Source organism: Heterodontus francisci, chromosome 1 (genome assembly GCF_036365525.1).
Source record: "Heterodontus francisci isolate sHetFra1 chromosome 1, sHetFra1.hap1, whole genome shotgun sequence".
In the NCBI taxonomy this organism is placed as follows: domain Eukaryota; kingdom Metazoa; phylum Chordata; class Chondrichthyes; order Heterodontiformes; family Heterodontidae; genus Heterodontus; species Heterodontus francisci.
Window position 1 is genome coordinate 198385394 of NC_090371.1, and position 27190 is coordinate 198412583.

The window sequence follows — 27190 nt, forward strand, 5'->3', positions numbered from 1 at the left end:
GGATGTGCTCCTGATCCTCCTTGCTCAGAAGGAATTCCAACAGAGGTAACTTTTGGAAGACCTACCTTCACCTCTTCTGGCCAGTTGGCATCTCCCGCAGTGGTTAAGCGGCCAGGCTGCAAACAGTGCGGGACTCCCCCGGCTTTCAATTTAATATTACGTTGCGGTGCTGATGACATTATTGGGCTGTAACTTTTAAATATTAAGTAGGCCCTTACCTGCATTTACAGGAAACCTCGTTGATGGCCTGATTCATCATCTTAAAAATTACGGCAACCAGGAATGGCCTTGTTTTTAAACCCTTCCCGTGTGCCACTCTCACTGAGCTTAAAGTCACAGCCATAATCTTGTAATACACAATCCAAGCTTTTATGGTTAGCCCAGCCATGAAGTATAATTTGTATAATCAGCCCCTGTAACTGGTGGTAATATTTTTAAAAGTGTAGTTGGTAGAGTTATCTTCTTTAATCATAAACTTACTATCTTCACTCTGTGGCCTGGAGTTGCTGAGATGTCCCATGTACATTCTTTGCGACTAGGGTATTTATCTGGCCAGTTGGGACTGGTGATAACACCAGTGGCGCCATAGATCTTGTGTTCACATTCAGCTGAGGTAGAAAATAACAAAGCCAATTAGTTCATGAGCAGAGTGACATTATAGTTAAAGTCACATTATATAATTTAGCTAAAAGCATTTATTCACAAAGGCATCCTAAATGGATAAAACATAAACACTGAGATAAGTAATTAATTATCAATATCTGTAGAATGTATTACGACATCACTGGAACAAAGATTTAAAGAGAAGATTGATGTAAACTTAATACATTGCATTTAACTAGTCATTTAAATAGCAGCACTCTTGCCTACGTTGTGCTCCAGCAGTCTGTATGGCATAAAAGAACTAAAAATATGCTGAATTTCAAATCCAATAGCCACATTTCCTGGAAACTAAAAAGTTTGATTCGATGAATATTAGTGTGCAATTGTTTAATATGTCTATATTCCTGCTAGTTTAATAGGAATGCCAATGTCTCCATTAAAATACTGGACAAAGGAATTTGTTGATTAATTTCAAGGCGCTAAACTATTCCTGGCTTATTTCTTCTGCTGTAGCATTATATCCTATCAATGGATTTACTGAGATACTTTACTCAAAAATGGGAGTATATCTGAATAGGCTGAGGTGACCATCAATGCCTTCTTATACTGATGGTCTATTTTATTCCTTTGATGGCCAATGGACATGAGTCAGGCATAGTCCATCTCAAGGCATAGGCACTCTGCCCAAGAGGAAGAGAATGCACACACTTTTCCTCTTGCAAGCCACTTGCACGACTTGGGGGTAATACTAAAGCCAGCCTACTTCCTGGCTGGGCCTTGAACCCATGAAACAAGTGCCTCTCAGGTCTGCTCTGCCTTTTGGATCTTCTGAGCTGGCCTTTCTGCTTACCACTGGAGACCAGCAGCCAGAAGGCTCTGAGTGCATCAATACAAAGACATTTACCCTTCTGTTTACAGCCTGCATCTACATCCCTGCAGAACCTTTGGTCAGTGGGGGTCCAGGGGCAGGCCATAGTGCCAGATTTCATTGAGTGCTCCCATGCTGGGCTGCCAAGGGTGCATTCCCACTGGAATATGTGGGAGGCTGAGTATACTCCTCCCCACTTCAATACCAGCACAGGCCCAGCTCCACATTATGGAAAAGTTCAAGGAAATCCCAGTCAGATATAATGAAGGCAAAAACCAGATGTACAGGGTCTATTCTGCTTTTTCCTCTGCTCTGTGCTTAAGGAATATTGACTCCCAGCCACAGAGCAGAGGAAAAATCTACCCCATTCACTTTAAAAGGACTCAATAAAGCTAATTTTACAAAGTTACACACCTGACATGCAGTCTCATACATGCCCTCCCCAATGAATACAGTAAATTTAGGTGCCCCACATACAATCTTACATCATTAATATTAATGGAGTGAAAAGAAGTGTTTTCTGCTGAAAATGCTCTCCAATGTTTATCTAAAACTCACTTATGGTTGGACACTGCTATCCACGCAACCAATTGAGAACAAAAATATCATATGTGGCTTCTCTTTCGAAAAGAAGACCTGAACTACAGGTTCTAGTGTCAGGTAAGATACTTGATAATATTTTGGAATGGTAAGAAATATGTGCATTACTAATATTGTGTTCAGACATGCACTGCATTGAATAGAATTAGATGATTTCTCTTTAATTATCTGTCAGAATTCAAAGCTACAGCTCAAGGACACTCTCTAACAAAAAAAATCATTTATTTTTCCAACATAAAGGATTAAAGACTGATCTGGGCTGTCTTTTGGGTGCAAGGATCAGGATTCACAACTGGCTGTTCCCATTGAGGCGGAGCTAAGCAGCACACAAATTTGGTGCTACCACCTCATTTACCTGATTGTAGTGTAGGGCTAAGCATTGGCTGCGCTGCTTCAGTGCTCAGCAGGGAGCCTGGCAGCATGTGCCTGCTCTGAATGTTGTCGGCCGTCATTAGTGCATGCCCATACTAGGATGGCATCCTGCAATTTCCCGTCATAAGTGTGTGCACTGTTATGATCATCTAATTCATGGCTTGTATTAATATTTTGGAGGTCACTTTGAGTTTTGGGGAATAAATGTGTAGCTGTAAGAATTTCAAAAGGTTGCAGACTACCCAAGATTTAAAGATCAAAGATCTCTCCATGAGTGCTTACAGAGACAGAGTTAGAGAGGTGAGAGCCATAAAGCAGCTGGTGGGCTTGTTTAGTTGGGAGTTGAAGCCATAAAGCCTGGAAGGGATTGTCTGTTATTGTTAGCAATATCAATAATTCATGTGTGTATCAGAAATCAGAGATACTGTGGAGCTGGAGGTAATTAGCTTAAATTGATATCTGGGACATCCTACGTGTACCACTTGCTATAGCAATAGTTGATGCAAGGGGTACCTGTTGGTCAGGGTTTTTTTCTATCTCTGTGCTTGCTGACACAGACAGGCACTTGCCTTTTGGAAGGCAGTTGGTTTTTGGAAGGCGGTTGGTTTTTGGAAAACAGTTGGCTTTGGAAGCTGCTAGACTCAGGAGCTAAGTGGCCATCAGGAACCAGGAGTGTTTCTGTTTTGAATAAGGTCCATGCTCAAGCTGGAAATCCAGATTCATGAGGCGTTGAAAGAGATCTGGAGGATTGCCTAGCCGGATGCTGGTGGGAGAATCCTCAGGAGATCTCGTACTTCAGAAGACAGCTGAGAAATTAAGGAAAATCAAAGTGAATTCCTAAGACCTGCGGTATACTTTGAACAGGTTCCAGGAGAAGTAAACAAACTGCAAAGATCCTGTAAAGTATAAGAGATCTCTTGTGGTTGAAGTAAAAGTAAAATGGGGGTGTTCTGTTGAGATCTTATTTAAAGTATACGTCTTCATGTTTTGATAAGGTTTTAAGTTCAACGTATAAGAGTTTCCAAATTGTAGTGTTGTTAGTTGTATGTTTAACTCTGGTACAGTGAAGTTTTTTTGTTTAAAACGTGAAATCTTGTAGTGCAATTCTTTTAGTAATAACTGGGAATTTGACTTTCTCTTTTTAAAAGTTAACAGTCCCTAACGGGATTGTAACAGCATGTATCGCGAATCCCATTTTTTGAGTATTAGGTGGCCATCGAGCACTTGAATAACAGACACAACAGAGTTCAATTTAGCTCTCCTAGTCTTTTAATTTACTTTCTATCCTCAAATTGCCTGGTACCATATAGGCAAAATATATTACTGCTATTTGATCACCTATTGTGTTTACGTTGGAACTCTTTTTATTAAATGCTCCACTCATTCTCAATAAATAAATTAATTTTTCAGTATATTCAAAAACCTAACAATTCTTTTTTACATAGAACAGAATTTACAGCACAGAAACAGGCCATTGCTGGTGTTTATGCTCTGCATGAGCCGTCTCCCATCTTACTTCATCTAACCCCATCAGCCTATCCTTCAATTCCTTTTCTCCTGCGTGTACTTATCTGGCATCTCCTTAAATGCATCTATGCTATACACCTCAATTACTCCATGTGATAGCAAGTTCCACATTCTATCCACTCTAAGTAAAGAAATTTCTCCTAAATTCCTTATTGCATTTCTTAATAGCTCTCTTATATTTATGATCCTTAGTTCTGGTCTCTGCCACAAGTGGAAACAACTGGAGGTTGCCTCTCAGCCTTCTGTTTTCTAGAGAAAAGAGGCATTGTGGGATTGGAAGAATCTTTGTGTTGCTGCTTATGTGGAGAACAGAAAATAAGGCTTATTTTTCAATTTTGCACTCCCAGCAGGGATCCACACCCACTGGGACCGAATACTGGAAATTCAGCTGTGCATTGCACACAATTTACCAGCTGTTATGATCCTTATTGTTACAGATGTGATGAAGCTGAGAACTAACCCTAACTTATCACATATCAGAGGACCTTGTGAGGGCTTCTTTAGTCCTGTTTCAAATTACAATATTGTATTTTCCAACACTATGATTAATTGTTGGACATGCCAGGGTGGAATTTCAGCTTTGCAATATCGCTATTTGATTTCACCTTTTATTAAATGAATGCTTAGAATGAGTTGCTGTGGTTTAGTTTAGTTTTTTAGAGATACAGCACTGAAACAGGCCCTTCGGCCCACCGAGTCTGTGCCAACCATCAACCACCCATTTATACTAATGCTACACTAATCCCATATTCCTACCACATCCCCACCTGTCCCTATATTTCCCTACCACCTACCTATACTAGTGGCAATTTATAATGGCCAATTTACCTACCAACCTGCAAGTCTTTTGGCTTGTGGGAGGAAACCGGAGCACCCGGAGAAAACCCACGCAGACACAGGGAGAACTTGCAAACTCCACACAGGCAGTACCCAGAATTGAACCCGGGTCGCTGGAGCTGTGAGGCTGCGGTGCTAACCACTGCGCCACCGTGCCGCTGAAGTGAAACATTTAAATGGCCAGTGATAGTACCACTGAGCCCTCAGGAAATCCTTTCAAATACAGGCATTTAAATATGCTGATTTGTTTCTTATTATTGCCCTGATGCAGGTCAAGTGAGAAATATAGCCCATAAGCTTTAAAACATTCTTGTTCAACAATTTTGATATTAAAAGAGGCAAGAAGGAGAGATTTGTTTCTGATTTTAGTTTTGAAATAAATTCACGTCAGGAAACTTATGCATATAAAAGTGAAGTGCCTGTCTAATCTGTTGTACAATCCTCATCACATCTACAAATCCCACAAAGGTTGTTATTAATAACAGAAATTTCCAAATCAACTGTACAAATACTGTTAACCCCAGTGGCCCAACAGGACATGACAGCTCCTGGAGATGCTCTTTAAAATCATTTCAATGGGAACACAAACTGGCTGATAAAACAAACAACTGGTAGTTGCATCCCATAATTCTGTTTCGCAAACTGTAAAATTTGGGTCTATAAATATATGTCATTTGTGGAGTGCATTGTCAACATCCTTTACAGTTGTAAAGTTGACATAACTCTGCACTTACCCATATGTGAAAGTGATAATGATGATGTTGACATAACAAAAAACACTCTTGGCGGTCCCATCATTACAGATACTCAGACAGCCAGCAGAATAATATACGCTCTTTGAAAGGACCTTGCATTAGACTGCGTTCAGGTTTCTGACATCCCACCAGCATCAAGCATTATATTCAATTATATGAACAACATAGTTTCAGTTCTGATTCAAATGATTCTGAAGCAGTTAGTCAGTTTGCAAGTATTCTTAAAATATTATTACACCATGATGGAAGATGGAAGCACATGTTTGTGCTCTAAGCTATTAGATCAGCTCTCTTTTGGTTTAAGTATCAAATAAGTATATTCTTTTTGTCTAAGGAATCATAACACATACCTTCTTTGCAGTCATGTTTGTTTTCATGTAGCACAAATCCATTTCGACACTGACATACATAACTGCCTACTGTATTGATGCATTCATGTTGACAGCCACCATTGTCTTTGGAACACTCATCCTTATCTGTGAAGAGGTCGAGGAGAGATTATACAACATGTACATACAAGCTGCTAGCCCAAAACATTTAGGTAAGAATGAAAATGTGCCTGTGTGTTTGTCCAGAAGAAGGTAAGCTAAAGCACAGGCCTGACTGCCCAGAACCATTTGCTTTAGCTATACCTATTCATTATTAAGCTTGCACTTTCACCTACAATTGCCAATCCATCAAGCAGACACGAAAAGAAGCTTTTGGATTTGGCAATGGCTCCAAGCTGTTTATAGTCTCCTTAGCAAAGAAAAGCTCAGCCCTGCTCATTTAAACCATCTGTAATTTTTAAAGTGCTTGGCAGTGCATTATGCTTGAAAGAATCTGGACATTTCAGAAACACACAAAATAAGCCAGCAGCAGTTAAGAACTACAAGTAAAAAATCATCCTGTTCACTTCAAACAGACTTACTGATCAAGGCAACATTTTAGCAAATGATTTTGCTTATTTAAACAAATCCCCTAAAAATGTATAACTATGTTAGAGATGAAGCAAAGATTAGCACAGAAGATATAACCCCTGGAGTCTGCATAAAACAGCCATAAAACACGCTGCAGGGGAGAAAAGCCAAAATTATATTAGCGGCCATTCCAGTGAGTGGCAGTCAGTTCTTGTCATTCTATGTTGAGCTATCATATCAGGCAAGGGGTAGTTCGTCCATTTGGTCAAAACTGGCAGACTGTTTCGGACACTCTCAGTTCCATGATGTAATGTGCTTTCACACTTCAACATGCAGAGAATGAAGATGCACGGGTAGCTGTTAATTACTAAAACAGATGGGAGCACCTTGCAAAAAAAAAAATACAAAACAAAATTCTCAGGCTCTTCAATTTGCTCAATAGTCCATCATACAAATATAAGGAAGGATGAAATGAGTACATTGAGCCTTGTGAACATAATACATCAACAAACTTCCCTTTGATATTAATAGTAATAAATGATTTGCGGGGGAATGAATGAAGGAACTAATTTTAGGTAAAATGACTGGATTTCAAAACACTTAAAAAATGAAAGCAATTTTAAACACATTGTACAAAGAAGCTTCTATTTTTGTATAATAGCAAATCATATTTATTCACAACTTTGCTTGTTGTTATCTTACAACTTCTGATAGAAAACAGCTAAACACATTGCATTCCCAAGTGGCAATGAAATAAGATCTGCACACATTCCATGTAGGTGGAATAATTAGCTTAAATAAATGGATTGTCATGGGAGAATAAATATATTTGCTGTTGTTGGACAGAAATCAGTCTTCCAGTTTTGAATGGATGTGTCAGTCCCCATGTAATGAAATATCCAACCCGAAAATTGTGTTAGATGCCAACCAATCAGAGGACATGTGGCCATACCTCTGAGACTCTCAGAGGCCACCTGTCTGTCAATAATACGTACTCGGCTGGAAGGGGAAACCTGCATCAAATTCTTGCAAGATTCAAAAACAAAAATTTTCTCTTTGCATGGTGCTTCCTTGTCTGTGAAAGAAAACATACCAAGATGGCACCAGAGATGAGTGTATACTGATTGCTTTAAGTCCATTATCTCAGTTGACACCAGGGTACAACAATTATTTTTTTATTTTCATGTGAAGGCTCTGTGAGTAAACAAGCAACATAACAGAAAAATACCTCAGTCTTTAGTAACACTTGTCAGAATATTTAAGGATAAATATTAAATACTTTCCTTTAATTTTACTATGCAACACACACTAAAGCTATTTGACCAAATAGATCAATATATCAATACACATATCTAAATTTTATCATATTTTATTTAACAACTGACAATTGACTATAGCCAAGAAATTATTGTTGGTGATATCAGTAGATAAACATGTAACATGTATGACATTCCTCTATTTATTATCTTGGAGTAGGTGTTGACCCATTTATTTTAAATGGGCTAATTCACTGCTAAAAAGCAGACAAAAAAATGAAAGCATGTTAAGCGTTCATTGGCTAAGAGGCCATAGATAAAGACAGGTGCTAAAGCCACCTACAGGAACAGGAGTATGCTATTTCGCCTCTTGAGCCTGTTCTGCCATTCAATGAGATCATGGCTGATCTGTGATCTAACTCCATATACTCACCTTTGCCCGATATCCCTTAACCTTTGGTTACAAAAATCTATCAACCTCACTTTTAAAATTAACAGCTGATCTAGCATCAATTGCCATTTGTGAAAGAGTGTTCCAAACTTCTACCCTCCTCTTCGATCAAATCACTCCCTTAACCTTCTAAATTCCAGAGAATATAACCTTAGTTTGTGTAATCGCTCTTCAAAATTTAACCCTTGGAGTTCAGGTATCATCTGGCAAATCTACAATGCACTCCCTCCAAGGCCAATATAGCCTTCAATATCTTTTAACAATCTGTACAACATTTGACAGTCAGAATATTAGTATTGACAAGGACTTGTACAGACATAATAAGTACCTTTTATTTGGCATTACATTTTGATGTAACAAAAACAATAGGTTTTATTTGGTGAGAGTATCTGCTATTTGCACTGCAGCTGGTTAGTTTATCTTTAAATAAAATTGATCAATTTGAAAAGTCATCTGCTTTATGCAAGAAAAACTAATGATGATAAATATTACACCACTGTCTTTATTACAGTAGCAATCTGTAATAAATTCTAAATTTGAAAATCACTGTAGGCAATGTTAGTGTGTGACTGATTCTTCTCCCTGCCTTTGTCTGCCCAGCAGAGGCTGCTTGATTGTAATCCAGAGAAGGAATGCTGGACAATTTTCTCTCCCTTAGCCCAGGCACAGCAAATCCAATTGTATTGGTCCTGTCAGCACCTAGGTGAAATCAGCTAACTCAGCACAAGTGAATATAGAAATTGAGATCCTCCTAGTCTGTACAGCTCAGTGAGCAGTGCATCTAGTGAGCCCACTGAGGGTAAGCTTGCTTTCATTTTAGTCTCTATTTAACGGACCTTTCATTACATTTTTTTCTGTGCCATATGTAATAATTTGTGAAAACATAGGGTGCCTTTATAATACCACTTTTGCACTAATACAAAGTGTTTTCTGGTTCAACCGTATAATGCATGAGGTAGATAATCTACATAACCTCTTAACACATTTTGGCTTGATAAGTGAAAACATCTTCAGTAGGTTCAGCATGACGCTGCCTTCAAAAAGTGTCCAAAGGTTTATTGGATGCCTGGCCACTGTATTGACTTAAGCAGGGTGCTTTAAAATTATGAGACTGTGGTGGTTACTCCTGCTTCGGCTCTCAAAACATAAATGTTTGCAGGTTTTAGCTCAGTGGCAAGATTGAGTAACTGTACCCCGCAGTATAACTCAGGCCAGTAGGGTATTCAACCCAAACAATACTTACCAGTCTCAGGCTGATGGGTGTGTTATAGCAGCAGCCATTTAAAAAATGTGTGTGTTGGTGGCAGTTTGAGCAACTACTGCAAATAGCATCTACTTGTATTGTTTTCGTTTGAGTATATACACACGCATTAATTATATGAAACTGTATAATATACAGGTCTTGAAAGTTCACAGGACCCAGATATGACAGTTCCTGGCTTTGTACCAAAGATTTCTGGTTGACTTGTTGGGGCGGGGGAGCTGCCCCAAGAAAGGTATCAGCACAGGAAGATTTTTTCTATTCTTTCGAGGGATCTGGCTAGGATAGCATTTATTGCCCATCCCTAATTGCCCTTGAGAAGGTGGTGGTGAGCCGCCTTCTTGAACTACTGCAGTCCATGTGGTGTAGGTACACCAACAGTGCTGTTAGGAAGGGAGTTCCAGGATTTTGACCCAGCGACAGTGAAGGAACAGCGATATAGTTCCAAGTCAGGATGGTGTGTGGCTTGGAGGGGAACTTGCAGATGGTAGTATTCCCATGCATCTGCTGCCCTTGTCCTTCTAGGTGGTAAAGGTTGTGGGTCTGGAAGGTGCTGTCAAAAGAGTTTTGGTGAGTTGCATCTTGTAGATGGTACACACTGCTGCCACTGTGCATTGGTGTGGAGGGAGTGAATGTTGAAAGTGGTGGATGGAGTGTCAATCAAGCGGGCTGCTTTGTCCTGGATGATGTTGAGCTTCTTGAGTGTTGTTGGAACTGCACTCATCCAGGCAAGTGTGATATTCCATCACACTCCTGACTTGTGCCTTGTAGATGGTGGACAGGCTTTGGGGAATCAGGAGGTGAGTTACTCGCCACAGGATTTCTGGCCTCTGACCTGCTCTTGTAGCCATGGCATTTATATGGCTGGTCCAGTTCAGTTTCTGTCAATGGTAACCCCCTGCAGGAATTGACAGTGGGGGATTCAATGATGGTAATGCCACTGAATGTCAAGGGGAGATGGTGGGATTTTCTCTAATTGGAGATGGTCATTCCCTGGCACTTGTGTGGCACGATCCTGCCCTGGACTGCTGAGGATCTGACCATTCATTTTAAAAACAATTTTTGATTCCGTTCCCTTTAGTTTTCTTTCATGGAGATTGGGAGGGGCCGAAGCACCTCTATCCTGCTAACGGCATATAAATCATGGGATATCTCAATGACCTCGTGAACTTTGATGAAGACTGCAGGAGAGGATGGGGCACATAGACACTTAAGCCAAGATATACCACTCAAATATTTTCAGGACTCAGCTTAGTTAATTTTAATATATTGCTGCGAACTTATCCATTAGGCTAAATTGAAAGCAATGCAATCATTTCTAAATAATATCCTATTCTAATAATAACAAAAACACAAGTCTTTAAAGGGGAAAATGAAACTATTCTCACTCTTTTTGATTCATTCATAAATATCCAGCTGCAAATTTTCTATTATGTTTATAAAGGTGTACATAATAAATGATAAATTGTGGTGTGTAATCAGTGAATACAGGCAGTGAGTGTTATATCAAAAGCAACTCAGAAAAAGCAGACACCAAAGCACTTTTGCCAATTGTCTACTACCTCTGAAGTTCCTGGGCCTTAATACTGAACACTGGCTACACATCTTTGTTGTAAAGGTTTGATTTTTTTTGTTCCGCATGAAGTACTCACTTTGTGTGGCAAATATGCACTACACTGGTTTCAATTGTTAGCACTATAAACAACAAAAATGCATCATAATACCTGCGAATTTTAAATTAAACATAATTATTCTGCACTAACTGTAATAAAGTTTTAATCTTGTACTTGCCCTGAATGGATTTAACAGAATGTACAATATTGGCTCAATATATTAAGTTAATGCAGTTATGAGAAGATCTGTATTTTTCAGCTCCTCAAATAACTAATTGATTATATCCAGTGATTAGCTAAATCATATAGATTAGGAATGTCCTGAGTTTAGTCCTAGACTGTGCTGAGTCAGCTGCTTTCAGCAGGGGCCAGTCAGTTTCCTACAGATGGTTACAGCACTCTGGTTTAAGGAGGGAAAAGTCAGCCCAGATTCCCACTTCAACCTTCCATCCACTGATCCCTGCTGGAAGTCCCATGTGTAGATACAATGAAAAGATAGGATTAGACTCAATTCTGATGGTATCTAGGATCCAATAACCTGATATCACTGCCAAGTTTCACACATGAAGAGTAACCACTTGAATGAGATACCACAGCTCATCCAGTGTCTGTGAAACCAATGAGTCAATGCCTTCAGGAAGTGATGGTAGAAAAAATGTGAACAAAAAAAAATTGTGGGTTCTGCTTTTCACAACAGAATATGAATACATTTTCAGTGTTTTAAATGTATATTGTTGAACAGTAGAGAAAAATAATTCAACCAAAAACATTTGTTTTATATTTTCAATTCCAGAAAGCATCTGATATTCTTGTGACTGTAGTCAACATACACAAGTGTACAACTGGTTCCTCTCAGTGGTAAAGGCACTATCTAATTTAGCTGTAAATCATACAAGTCAGAAAATCCCAGGTTCGATTCCTGGGGCACAGCAATTTGTCCCAGTGCCTCTGCGCTACAGGGGGGCGTGCAAATAAAATAGTCGGCAAGAGTTACTGATCGGTTCTGACGAAGGGTTGCAGACCTGAAACGTTGACTCTGTTGCTCTCTCCACAGATGCTGCCAGACCTGCTGAGTATTTCCGGCACGTTATGTTCTCATTTCAGAGTTCCATCATCCGTGGTATTTTGCTCTTAATCTGTTTTAGTGATATTGATTGAGGAATGAATATTGGCCAGACCACCTGGAGAATTTCTCCTTTTAAATGTGAGAATTTGTTGATAAGTGGTTCTTGGTGGCTGGGAGGAAGATTAATCCAGTTTAACTGCAGCAGTTGAGTCGATGTTGCAGCTTAAAGAGCCAGAATGCACTGAGAGTATCAAGGAGTTAGAGACAAAGCAAAAGTACACCAAGAGGACAATACAGTACATGGTTTGGCATTTTGTGTTGGGATGGCAGGGAGGTTGGGCGAAGCTAGGGGGAGGGGGTATCTGCTGTGGTCAAGGCCCTGAGGTTCTCAGAAGTTTCTGATTTTGGCAGAGACGAGGGCAAGACTACTTCAAACCCAAGATAGGATGCTCCAGAAAAGCGCGATGCAGGCAGTATGGAAGAAGATGGTGCAGGACATCTGTTCCATACCAATTACCCTATGACTGGCAATTCAATGCAGGAAATGGCTGCACCAGCTTGACCATGTAAATGAAAGCACAGGTACCTGTGCACATCCTGAAATAATGCTAGAAGCATCATTTCCCACATGAAGAGATGAATGAAGTAAATAAAACACATCAGACATGTTACCAACTCTCCACCATACCCGCCTGTTCCACACCCAGATCATATCTCTCCCACCATTCCAATGATCCTTATCCTACTTTCTGAGAGCAAGAGTGATGGTGTCTGACTAAAGAGCGAAGAGATTGCTGTATGGTGTGCACCTCATAGCATGATCACAATGGAATGTCTGCAGGTACCATGGTGACATTCATTTCTGAATTAAGCCCTAGACTTTCTGAGCTGGAATTTCAATCGACCATGGGGGGAAGGTTGGGTGCAGGCACGCTCTGAAAGTAGTGCACTTGATGGCGTGTCAGTCTTCTGACGCCTCCATGACAGATTGGAATTTTTAAAAGGAGAGTGGGGGGAGCCAGCAACTTGCATGCCTCCAATTAACTTGCTGTTAAGCTTGTTGATGAGGTCGTTAACAGACTGGAGAAGGACAGAATCAAATTTTCAAAGGTAATAAAGGGAAGAGTGAACGGTTTGGGACACATTAGTGCACAGCTGTCGGGAGCACTGCAAGGAGCCATTATTGATTGTGGTTGCTGATGAAAAAATCTTGTATGAAAAGTATAGTCAAACTGACAAGCACAGTAATGGCTGCAGTTTGCCTTTTAAACGTGTCCTCCAGAACTTGTTCCCAAATCGTACCTGCACCCGGGCACCAAATTTGGCTCTGGGGTAATTAGGGCCTTGCTCTTATGTAAATTACATTGCATCACAACAGTGATATGGTGTGGGGTCGGGGACGGAAATGATCTGGCCATCGGGTTCCCATCACCGGATTGAAAACCTCGCCCCCTATCTCTTCTCGCTCTTTGAAATGGAAAAGGCCTCCCAGAATTGGTGACAACAAAGTGCCATCACTGGAGGAAGGACAATTGCCAGGCGCTTAAACAGCGACAATTCTTCGGCAGATATAACAGGGAGTCAGTGGTAGATTGTCAAATTATTGGTTGGTAACAGGATGGCTCACCGGCAACACCTTGCAGTTTTCGGACATTCTAGGAAATTAAATGACCTCCTATGATTTCTCCTAAATGGTCATGGCGTTCTTCACAGGTGCTGGCATTTTACAGAAAGGAGGACCTGACAAGCAGTCGGACAGCTGCACAGCACTCTGATTCACTAAATCTATCATGGCCCTTTATTTATTCAAGCATCAGCCCAGAAGCACCCACTCAAGAGAAAGTAACTGGTGACAAAGGGGCCCTATTATTTAATGAGAGGCAGGAGGATGTGCGAGGAAGCGGGGATGAAGCATGGTGGGGGGTGGGTGGGTGCTGGGCATGGTCACAGCATCCCGGAAACCTGGAAATGCAGGTCCTGTTACATTTAACGGCAGGATCTCATTTTTAAAAAGTCCATTTCCCAGCCAGAAGCCAGCTAGTTTGAGAGGCTATCTGGCAGCCAGCGAGCAGAGAGAGTGGAGAGAGAACATGGAGGCTGGGGATGGGGTGGGGAGAGGGGTGGAGATTAGAAAGACCATGGGGGGAGAATGGAGGTCAGCAGGGAGGAGATTTGAAATGGCCGGAAGATGGATCGAAGGCATGGGAATATCAGGGGTGTGGGAAATCAGGGGGCTCAATGAAATGTGGGGTAGGGTCTGATTCTGAGGCAGCGTCAGATCACGGGAAGCGTGTCCGATCGCAAGGAAAGCAGGTGAGCTTGAGGGTCTTGGTGGAAGCACTCCTGCTCCTCCTTGCCCACAAGCAGTGATGCAAAGGCACTCACCTGCTGGATCTAGATGTCCTCACCTCGTTTCAGCTGTCAGGTTTCCCAAGCCATGGGAAATTCAGCCCAAAGCCATTCATTTTAAAACTGTGGTAGAATTTGGGACATGCAGCCTCATTTAATTTTTTTTTTCCTGATGACCCTTTCCTGCCCATCCTGGGGGTTAAAATTCCCCCAATAGCTATATCACAGGATAAAACACAGATCTCCAGAGTAGGAGTTGCAAACAGCAGATGAAGAAGAAGTCGAGGGGTGGAGGATATGTGAAACTGAAATGACTGATTTTACATGAGGAACTCAGGAACCCCAATCCCAGGGGTCAAGTCTTCAAAAGAACTATGATTCAGCAGCATAAATCTCATATGACAGTGGTGGAGACTATCTCCTCTCACATTTGAAGATAGTGGATAAGTTGCAGAAGGCTTGCATCTACAACACAATGGGCATGCAAAGCATCCTGGTCAATATGGCAGTCCTGGAGATTTCTACGGCAACGAGACATTAAGAGGAGGCACTAAGGGCAATTACTGGTTCCGAAGTGCCAGCTTCAACTGCTTCCACAGCTTTCCTCAACTAAGCTCACGGCTTTCGGAACCTAATTGGGACTACTAGGACAGAGAGACAGGAAAAATTTAAAGCAGATACAAGATTTTAAAAGCATAAAAATGAGTTAGATTCATATTTAGAAACTTTTTTTCATGTAAGCCACTTTATTGGAAAGTGAAGTTCTGAAGATATAGTTTATGAATTTGTATCCTGGGGATTGACCAATTTCTCCATAAATTTTCTTGGCATGTCACTTATTCACAAAATTTACTCAGTAGACTCCAGAAAGACAACTGTGCCTTTGTGCGGCATGATTCTAGCAATAATACATTATTGAAACCAGTAAAGGTGAAGTACCCAGGTCCAAGTATATCGCAAAAGAAGCAAGACTATTGAAAAGAAATACTCTGTGAGGAAGTACTGTATTATTTCTGACGGTGATACTCCCTTCTTATCTTTCGTCTCTTCCACTTTCTTTTGGTTTCCTCACACGATGTACTATTTATGCCTGAGAGAGGGAGAAAGTGACCTGCTTCCAGGTTTCTGCCAGTGTTGTTCAAAAAACAACCTATAAGAAGATGCATCCTGAGAAAACTTTTCTTTTGATAGTTGTTCCTTCCACCCATGCTTCACAGTGAGTTTCTGCAGATTATCTGTCACCATTCTATGGAAAAGTAGAATGCTGCTTCAAAGTGTTGTTACTACCCTGTCTATTTTTAAAACACGCATCAATGTTTTATAATATACTATATTCACTATAATCTATGAGAAGATATTTTCATGTAAGCCTACAGTAGAAATTACAAATGAGCACATTATTCTTCTATGAGCAGCAACACACAATTAATTGGGATGGTCCAATTCTCATCACTCTTCTCAAATTATGCCTTTATATACACAAATACAATAAAAGTACTATAACCAAATCCCAGGTTTTAGATTGTCAGTCCAACATTAGCCTGACAGTTTGTGATATCATTTGAACATCTTGATTGCAAATGTGAGACTCAACAATGTTTTACAGGGATACACACTGTCTAATTAACATACCTGAAAAGAAATTGGCCTTGAATCCTTTCTTTGAAACAGTATTGTCAGATTTGAACTCAATCCTCATATTATTGTATTGGGACGTTATAACTTCAGGCACGTCAGTACCACAAAACTTTCCGTGAAGCTTGGAATCAGATGAAAGGCCACTACGGATCTCAACATAATCATATTTGCATATCTGGTAAAAGCCAAACAGATAACTTCAGTTACAAAAAGCATGTACGTGAAAAGCTTCACATTCTGTTTTTCATCATTGGTGCTTTTAAATTTGTTCAACATTGCATTGGCATGTTGATCGAAGTGGAAAAATAAGAATATATTTTCAAGATCTTTTGATGTGATTTATATCCTGCAATTGGTAACTCAAGAATAAAGGAGGTCACAGCCACAAATGGAACATAAATCATCGCCCACAGAAATTCTTAATGTATTATGTTTACATCACACATTTAACATTAATCTGTTAAGCAACAGGATCAAGTTTATCAGATGAAGTGGTCAAAAAATTGACTTAGTATAGAGATTACTCTCATTTGATAGAATATGCAGCACAGAAACAGGGTCATTTGGTCCAAACAGTCCATGCCGGCATGGAGACTGGGGCTAAAAATTGGCTTACCTAACATTTTCAGCACAGGGAGTTATGTTTAGTGATTTGCCTGTGCAGGTTCCATTGGAGGCATACAACAAGTAAATTTGATGCTCCCACCTCATTATCATGATTGCAGTATAGGTCTGAACGTCTGCCTCATTGTTGGCTGCCTCTTTATGCTGCCAGCCAGCTGCCTCTGTGCTCAGCAGGGGGCTGAGCAGCATTGTGCTAATAACATGCGGTGCAGCTAGCCTGCTGTTCTTAAAGGCAGGTTGTGCCTCTTCAAGGGAAGCAGCACTGAATAATAATGCTGCAATTTAAAACAAGGAAAATGGAACACCAGAGCGAGTTCCAGTGTGATGGATGCGCCACTGGAGACATTAGTGGTGCAGGTAAAAAGGAGAGAGATGCCATCATTCTATGGGAGGCCAGGAGGCCCTCAAGGATGACCCTTCGAAGGGAGTGACAAGTGGCGAGAGAGATCAGTTCCTGGCGCCTGGACCCGAGGAGCTGGCAGCAGTACCACAAGAAGTGTAATTGCTTCACATGGGTGGTTAAAGGTCAGTGAATGCATCATCACATAACTTTTCCTACCACCACCAACCTCACACACTGCTCAATGCAGCACATCCCCACTCACCCATCAGCATTCCCTAGCACTCAGGACTCAAGCCAAACCCGCTCACATTATCTAATCCTTTAAGCCTCACACCCACCTCTTGCTGCCTCCACATACATTCAGCAATACAGTTATGGCAGGCACAGCATCCAAAAACAGTGCTACACTATGACTGACATTCTGCCCTCTCTCTTGCAGGTCAAGGTGACACAAAGTAGAAGGGAGCAGGGCAGAGCTGGCGGGGGTACAAGGATCCCTGCATCTCCTGAACTCTACAGAGTAGATGGTTCTCAGCATCATGATGCTGACTGTGACAGAGCCTGTGGCATCTGGCATTGCTAAGAACTTTGAGAATGATGACATCTTCCTGCCTTATGCCCCTTCTTAACTCCCAGCTCACCCTCACCCTGCAATCTGACATGATGAACAAACTGCTGATGGTGTGACCATGGACCTCTTGCTTTCAACCTCACCCCAGTTCCCTTACACTACCCTTCTTCTTCTGATTTCCTGCTTTCAGATACCCAAGAATTGCCACCTGCTCAGCCACAGCAGCCCAAGGAAGATGAGAGGGAGCAACAGCACAACACTAATGAAGAGGTCCCTTCAGTTGATCTGAAACTCTCAACCATCAGCTCAGATACTGGCACTGCACATATCTTGAAGACTAGTATAGAGTTGGGATCAGCATGTGGTGTCACTGGACATAAGTGGGCTGCAGTCATGCCAGAGAGAAAGAATAGCTCGCAGGAACATAGGAACATAGGAAGGCGAAGTCGCAGATGAGTTCTGCTGCAGAGGACTCAGATGAGGACTACGATGGGGCAGCAGACAGGACAGCGCTGATGGGCATGCACACCGAGATGCTGGGTGCATCTGCTGACCTGCCAGACAGCCTCCTGTCACTGTTCAGGAACATGGAGGTGTTTGGCTCCTACTTGGCAGAGGGCATGGTGCAGGGCTTGCCATCTTGGCAACCTCTGCTTCATCAAGAAGCACTATAACTGCAGCCCCCATTATTGTTGCAGCCTTTGTGTGTACAGGTCACTTACTCCCCTTCCCTCCCTATGAAGATGCAGCAACACTCTGGAGAATCCAGGAACTCACCACAACACCTCCAAAAACATTCCAGAGTACTTTCAGACTCTTTGCAATAGCAGAAATGCTCCACAATTACCTTACCTGCAAGTTGGTTGCCAGGCCCTTTAAATAGCGCTAGTGCAGAGCTCATCTTGCAGCTCAGCACTTGCTCTATGTAAAGTGAATTGCAAATTTGTTGCCTGCACGTGCATAGGCCAAATTAGGCATTCTGATGTCACATCAGCTGGTAGGGCCATGTGACATCAAGATAGTGCTCCTTCTGTAGGTTCTGGTAGGTGCAAGGGACACCTGTGCAGGCACTCTTTTCCCATCAAAAGGCGTTGGATTTCCATAGCATCACTGGAGGCAGCACCACAGAGATGAAATTTGCTCTCCATGTCCCTTTCTAATATTATTCCAGTGCTACAGAGGCCAGTTTACATGTTACTTCATTCGTGGTGTGGAAATAGAATATTTGTACTATAAATATTTGCTGCAAACAAACATTACAGGAAAAGCAGTTTTAGCACTGGAAATATGATATTTCATAGCACTGTGTATGGTTTTAACCTTAGCTAAACGGAATGGCCTCAATTTTATCTTTTTTGGCACTCAAAATGTGGTTCTCTCTGACACTAATTAGAACTGACTGGCAGCATATTATAAAACTGAATTTTTACATCTGCTTTTATTTGAATTTAATTTAATTAACATTTTGCTGATGCATTAAGAACTGTATCTATCTTTGTGATCATTTTATTCGTCCATGCTCTTTTAGTGGTTAATATATTTTTCTTCAAACATATTGCATCTTACAAAAGAACATTTGAATTTTGTGGAGTTTAGTCTAGCATAGTTGTGATTTTTTTTTTAAGTAAATGTCCTTCAAGTTCAATTTTTATATTCATCATTATTTGCTGTACATAAAACAAGGAAAAACAGAAAGCAGCTCACCCCAATTTTTAATCTGCTCTCATGTGCACTGGGAAAACTGTTTTGACAAGCCTTGGAAGCAACTTCGTGGTACTAATGTTCAGACAAGGGAAAAAAGATTCTGGCCATGAAATTTGACTCCCTAGCACCCAGTTTTTCAGTGTTATGAGTGCCATTCTGTGACATTGGCGCTCACTGCTGGTGCTAGCTGCACCAGATGCCATGTAGAAGCCGTTAGCACAGACACAGGGAGCGTCCATTAGAAATATGCACATTAGGCAGATTATGATGTCAGTGTGTAACATTGATTTGATGTCAGCATTGTCATTTTGGAGTTCAATGCTCCAGCTAATGCCTCTTTTAAACTTACACTATTGAACATACATTCAGCAGCAGGAAGGACCACACCAGTGCTTTTTAAAGGGATTATCAACTATTGAGAGGCTGGTTGTTGATTGATTTTTACTGGCTGTTGCTGCGATTGTAAAGAGGTTTAGTGTTTTCCAGTTGTTTAAAGTTGCTGAAGACTGCAGTGAGTGGTGTGCCAGGTGCTGAAGGACTCTGTCCCGACTTAAAGATTCAGCTCAAACCACTTGCTCCCAGACATGGGTGCAATAGTTTGTATCCCCTTTGGTCTAGCATGACAGGGAAAATGAACAGAGGTGACACAGCATGACAAATTGCTGGAGAGAGGAGGAGGAAGGAGAGAAGGGTTCTTAGCAAAAGGCCATATTTGGCCACGGTGTTCAGGGAGCATTTGTCCTACCTCAACCTCAGTGATGAACAGTATTTCAGATGTTTCCACTTCACTAAGGATGTCCTTACTGAAATCTGCCACCTGCTGCAACCACAACTACAATCTCAGAGCAGGGCAAGGACAGCATTGTCAGTGGATGCAAAAGTGATGGTCACCAGGCTGGAGCAGACAACATTTGCAACATCTCCCAGTCTGCCATACAGTGTTGGATTAGGAAGCACCCTGAGGCCCTGTGCTCCAAAAGAGCTGAATAAGTTTCAATCTCTCTTGACAAAGAGAAGCTGGAGGAGTAAGCACCTGACTTCGAGAGGACTGCAGGTTTTTCATGGTGCAGGGTGCCAATGACCATATGCAAATGGCTTTGCGGGTGCCACTTGTCAACTCTGAGATGTACTGCAACTGAAAGGGATTCCATTCCCTCATTGTCCAACTGGTGTGCAATCATATGCCGTGTATCATGTAGGTCAATGACTAGTATCCTGGCAGCAGTCATGATGCGTTCATTCTGCAGCAGTCCACTGTACCATTTACATTGGAGCCACCACAATAAAGCAGAGAGTGGCTACTGGGCGATAAGGGCTATTCTTTGATGACATGACTCCAGTACACAACCCACACACTCTTGGGCAACATACATATAATGAAACCCCTGCTGCCACTGAAAATGTGGTAGTACATACTATTTTGTGTTGCTTAAGCAGAACTTCAGCTGCTTGGACTGTCCTCGAGGAGCCCTTCAGTACTTGGCAGAGCACCTGTCAAGATTCATGATGTTCTGCTCAAAGCTGCACAACCTCACAATTGTGAGGGCAGCCCCCCACCACCAACTATTTGGCGAGCAGTTGAGGTGCAGGCGGAGGACGAGGAAGAGGAGAAGGAGAAGGTAAACTGGACAGCCTCTTTCTGTCATCTGATTCATCTGACTGCAGTACCAGTAAACCTAATACTCCATTCACCAACAGTTCCACTCCTTACCTTTCCTCTGTTACTGACCATCACAGCGTCCGCTTGGCCACAATGCAAAAATAAAGGCCTCCACAAAATAAAGATTACAAACCAAATTATAAATTAAACTATGCCACATAACATAAAAAGTCAATTATTTACACTTGTGCATTCCCTTAATGCCTGTTTTCCATGTGCCTTTGCTAATCCTAGTGTTCCTACACAGTGCTACCCCAATGGCCGCAACATGGCTGGTATAAGGCTGCTGTCTTTCAATGGAGGAGACTGCAGTTGCCCTTACAGGACGACCTCAAGCAACTCTGGCCCTAGAAGGCCTGGTTGTGGACTGTACCAAATTGGCAAGGGCGGAAGGAAATGCTGTCATTCTGAGAATCTTTAGAATCCAGAAAAGGATGACCAAGTAACTGATAAAGAAAGGGAAAAGAGAATATGAATGCAAGCTAGTGAGAAACATAAAGGCAGACTGTAAAAGTTTCTTTAGGAATGTGAAAAGGAAAAGATTAGCAAGGACAAATGTGAGTTCATTACAGGCGGAGACAGGAGAATTTATAATGGAGGAAAGGGAAGTGGCAGAGAAACTAAACAATTATTTTGTGTCTGTCTTCATGGAGGAAGATACAGAAAATCTCCCAGAAATACTAGGGAAACAAGGGACTTGTGAAAATGAGGAACTGAAAGAAATTAGTATTAATAAAGTACTTTAAAAATTAACTGGATTGAAGGTTGATAAATCCCCTGGACCAGATGAGCTACATCCCAGAGTGTTGAAGGAGGTGGCTACAGAGATAGGTGGATGCATTGGTGCTTATCTTTCAAAATTCTATAGATTCCAGAAAGGTTCCTGCTGACTGGAAAGTAGCAAATGCAACCCCACTATTTAAGAAAGGAGGGAGAGAGAAAACGGGGAACTACAGACCTGTTAGTTTGACATCAGTAGTAGGGAAAATGTTTTAAATCTACTATAAAGGACGTGATAACTAGGCACTTAGAAAATAGTGATATGATTGGGCAGAGTCAACATCGATTTATGAAAGGGAAATCATACTTGACAAACCCGTTGGAGGTTTTTAAGGATGTTACTTGTAGCATAGATAAAGGAGAACCGATGGATGTGGTGTATTTGGATTTTCAGAAGGCTTTAGATAAGGTCCCACACAAGGGGTTAGTAAGCAAAATGACAGCACATGGGATTGGGGGTAATATACTGGTATGGATTGAGAATTGGTTAACAGACAGAAAACAGAGAGTAGGATTAAAGGGTCATTCTCAGGATGGCAGGCTGTTACTAGTGGGGTACTTCAAGGATCTGTACTGGAGCTACCGTTGTTCACAATCTATATAAATGAGCTGGATCTGGGGACCAAATGTAATATTTCCAAATTTGCTGATGACATAAAACTAGGTGGGAATGTAACTTGTGAGAAGGATGCAAGGAGAATTCAAGGAGTCTTGGACAGGCTAAGTGAATGGGCAAGAACATGGCAGATGGAATATAATGTGAATCAGTGTGAAGTTGTCCACTTTGGTAGAAAAAACAGAAGGACAGAGTATTTCTTAAATGGTGAGAGGTTGGTAAGTGTTGATGTCCAAAGGGACTTGGGTGCCCTTGTTCATGAGTCACTAAAAGCTAGCATGCAAGTGCAGCAAGCAATTAGGAAGGCAAATGGTATGTTGGCTTTCAACGCAAGGGATTTTGAGTACAGGAATAAAGAGGTCTTACTGCAATTGTATCGAGGCTTGATGAGACCGCACCTGGAGTATTGTGTACAGTTTTGGTCTCCTCATCTAAGGAAGATATACTTGCCATAGAGGGAGTGCAATGGAGGTTCACCAGACTAATCCCTGGGATGGCAGGTTTGTCTTATGAGGAGAGATTGAGGAAACTGGGCCAGTATTCTCTAGAGTTTCGAAGAATGAGAGGTGATATCATTGAAACCTATAAAAGGGCATGACGAGGTGGATGTAAATAGGATGTTACCCCTGGCTAGTGAGTTTAGAACCAGGGGACATAGTCTCAGAATAAGGGATAGGCCATTTAAGACAGAGATGAAGAGGAATTTCTTCACTCAGTGGGTGGTGAATCTTTGGAATTCTCTACCCCAGAAGGCTGTGGAAGCTCATTGAGTATGTTCAAGACAGAAATCAATAGATATCTGGATAGTAATGACATCAAGGAATATGGGGATAGCACAGGAAAGTGGCATTGAGATAGATGATAAGCCATGATCCAACTGAATGGTGGAGCAGGCTCGACGGGCTGAATGGCCTACTCCTGCTTCTATGTTCCTCTGAGAAAGGACAGCACATTTGTGCTCCACAGAGTTACTGCCACTCTCCTGGGGCAGCACCTCAAAAATCCTGGTAACCTGTTGGAGGACAGATTCTGGACTACTGTTACACCTCACAAGCCCCATTAAACACTGGTATCCACAGCCATGATAACAAAAGTCTGAGCTTGTGTGGTAGCAAGCTGGCCTTACATGACTTCAGTCTTCCACTACTGACTTTGGGTAGCTTCTGCTTGTGCTGCAAAAGAGCTGAGATATCGGCTATCAGACACTGCATCATGGTTGGGTCGGCAATTGTGCTATTGGAGTTAGGAACTACTCCCACACTGGAAAGGATGGGCTCCAAGCTCTGCCTAACACTGACCACAGGCTTTCTGGTAGGCCTGCCGATGCATGAAGTATTTCACTGTGCATACCAATCAGCCTTCTTCTGTAGGCTAACACATTGAAGCCCTGCTCTGAATCCCTTGCAGCAGAACCAGTGGGCGACCCTTCAGCAAGCTGGCACTTGTGCGACCCTTGTCCCCTGCCCTGGCTGCAGGACACTTGTGTTCGGTATCTCAACAGGCTGAATTTTATGGGCTCCTTAGGGACAGAAACGGGGGAAGGGGGGGCCCATAAAACTGCGTGGGAAGGCAGAGTGTGGAATGCCCGTCACCTTCCCGATGCCTTCCTGTTGCCATTGGCATTTTACCAGCGGCAGGGCGGTTCCTTCATCACATGAGTGGGCAGCTCAGTAACTCAAGGGGGCCTCTGTGTAGGCTTGGGGTGGGGGGGGGGACCTCCTCTGTGGGCAATCTGTGGCCCATAAAGGGCCCCCAGCAGCAAAGACCACCCCTGTGGCATCACCTACCCCATGCCCTCAGTAATCCACACCCACACAACTTTGTTGGATCTCTTGGACAGGTCCCAGCGAGCCAGCTCCTACTCCCTTGAAGTGCAGGTTCCATGACTGCTACTCTTCAAGTGGCTGCAGCAGTTCTAGTGGTGGCCCCCACTCCTGGTGGCATTGCTAGGACTGCTGAGCTGCCAGCCCTCTGATTGTCAGGCAGCTCTTGGAGGCAGTATCTCTGTCCTGGAAGGGATGTGGACCCCGGCACGAGCAATTAATTGCCCAAACGCCGTTATACATAGTTGGCGGGGTGGGGGGTGGTCTTTCAAAGAGCTGAAGCGGCGTCCCCCTCACCTTTTGAGACTGGCATTGGGAACCTGCTGGCTGCACAAAATCCAGCCCAACATGCGCAGTTGGCAGGTTCCCATTTCTAATTGTGGGATGAGGGGTAAGTGAGATGTGGGGAGAAGGATTAAGTATAATGATACCATCATCTTCGCTGGACCATCTCCTCCATGGGGGTAAGGACATGCAGCCGGGTCTGTCTTCTGCCGGAAAACTTCTGCTGCCTTCAGTTATGTCCGCCTTGTCTTGCCAGAAAGAAGTGTGTCAGTGAGTCTGGCACATGGTGTTTGGGTTGTAGCTGTCCTGGCTGAACTGCTGGCAGTGTGTGCAAGATGTGAGATGTGGGTGTGAGGCTTGCAGCAGTGTTAAGTGAGCGAGTGTGAAGTGAAGCTATGAATGTTAGATAGGAGTCGTGATTGATAGAGATTGTTAGTAGGTGAGTGATGGGAGTGTGCTGCATTGAGCAGTGTCTGAGGCTAGTGATGCAGTTGTTAGGATATGGCATTTGATGACTGACTTTGCCCACATGTCTGAGATCATTGAGCTTTTCTGCGGCCCTACATCCAGGTCCTCGGGGCTTAACTCCTGGCATTTTCTGCCATGGCTATTTGGTCCCATTGCCTTCTCAAAGTTTGTCTGGAGGGCCTCCTATCCACCTCTGGATAGAAAACATCTCTCCTTCTCTCCACCTTCTGCACCAGACCCTCCAGTGCAATGTTGGAAAATCTTGGAGCCTGTTCTCTGCCACATTGTGCCATTCTTCTGTCTTTCCCGGGTCAGAATCAGTTGTGGAATGACTTGCAGCACTGCTCCAGCCTCAATGCACATCCCTTTTAAGAGGTCCAGCCTTAACTTGTGCTAGCCTCTCTCAATTTTGTGCCCGTTGTTCAGGCATGCAGCTATGCAGTGTGCTTAGCGCTGGCAGCACACTGTAATCATTTAAATTAGCAGGTAGCCTGAAGTCAGAAGCAATGTAAACTTCAGAATCCCCATGCCTGCTTTCGAACCCTGTCCAATTTCACAGCCTCCATCTTCAGTGCAGCCAGGATTGTACTGATGCTCTGGCACAAGCAATATCTCTGTTGCTGGACTGAAGGATGGCACCACAGCAATAATGGTTATTTTGCAATATAAAAAAGTTAAGAAAAAAGATAATTAATATGATTAATGGACATCTCTGAATAAGAAAATTTGGTGATGAAGGAAAAAGAAATCTGAGATTTGAAATGAACATATGCAGAAATGCAATCCATCCTTTCTTGTAGTCAGACATGAATTATTATACCACCCCTGCTTGCTTTCAATTCATCAGTAATACCAGACATGAAATAACAGGGAGATGAATGATAAACTGGTAGATAAATAACACAGGCACCTACTTGATATCTTTGTGGGCATAAATAAAGTAAAAACGGGTGTCGAAAAGAAGTTAGCTTTAACAGATGTCAAGCAGCTTGCGAGGAGGGTGAATCATTTCCTTGGTAACAACGTACCGTATAAATTTAAGTGCATTGCATATGTATATCATTATTTTTTGTGCCTGTTATGTACCGAGTCTGTCAGTTACTAAGTTACACTTGTTGAATGTGTATGCAAATTGTCTCCTTTCCCAATGGTCAAGCTCCTGTGTATTCTCCTTTCCAACTGGTTATTTTTGATAATTTTCTATATTTGTTATTCAACAATGCTATATGAAATAGCTTTCTCCAATCATATTCTAACAAAAAAAGGTTTAAGATGCAACCACAATGACAATTCCTCGCCCTACAGCACTATAATCTCTCAACTAAAATTTATGACAAAATAAACAGACAAAAATCATAACCTCACCCGCAAACTTGGTTCCAACACTTCCATTCCCGCTTTCACAAATTACACAATGCATCTCACTGGGTTTCTGAACATCTGGGATTCTGACTACATTCTTTCCTTTGATCCCTACATGACAACTTACTTCCCACATTTTGAGGCCTGATGAATGGATCTTGATTTAAAGTAAAACACACATGCGAAGGGGTCCGTCTCCCATGAAAAAGGCAATTCCTAGCCACCATAGCACCCAGCCCCCTCCCTCCCAGTCACTGTGCTACAACCAACAGCACCCAAATACTGCTTCTATATTCTTGGCTCTTTCCATTGCTGGACCAACTCCTCACCACCACAGTTCCCCCCCATTGTAGCAAAAATACAGGGTGAAAGTTTTGCAATAACAAACAGAAGAAAGAAAAAATAAAAATGAACAGGAGAATCAGAAGTGAAGAAATAAAGAGAAAAAGAAAAAGAAGTGAAAGGCACGCATGGAAAGCAAAGAGAAACCAAAATGACACAGGAGAGCATGCTAGTACCAATATCTATGAGAAATTATGGGAATTTTTGATGGCACCCAATCTAACTAAGAACAGTTGATACGATTGACGATGACTCCTAAAATGCAGGTACTGGAGTTCAAACTCCAGTGACACTGGTGGATGGGAATTAGAAATAGAACATTACAGCGCAGTACAGGCCCTTCGGCCCTCGATGTTGCGCCGACCTGTGAAACCATCTGACCTACACTATTCCATTTTCATCCATATGTCTATCCAATGACCACTTAAATGCCCTTAAAGTTGGTGAATCTACTACTGCTGCAGGCAGGGCGTTCCACGCACTTACTACTCTCTGAGTAAAGAAACTACCTCTCACA

The 27190-nt window shown here is 42.2% G+C and overlaps 1 protein-coding gene across 2 annotated transcripts in view; it reads right to left on the reverse strand.

Moving 5' to 3' along the window:
- Positions 1 to 27190, reverse strand: part of tll1 (tolloid-like 1) — a 412500-nt gene that overhangs the window by 37708 nt on the left and 347602 nt on the right. For both annotated transcript variants that reach the window (XM_068040010.1, XM_068040002.1), the window contains 3 exons: positions 16090 to 16270; positions 5913 to 6038; positions 481 to 608 (listed from right to left, as the gene is read on the reverse strand). In XM_068040010.1, coding sequence (XP_067896111.1) covers positions 481 to 608; positions 5913 to 6038; positions 16090 to 16270 — 435 coding nt within the window. The remainder of the gene's footprint in view (positions 1 to 480; positions 609 to 5912; positions 6039 to 16089; positions 16271 to 27190) is intronic.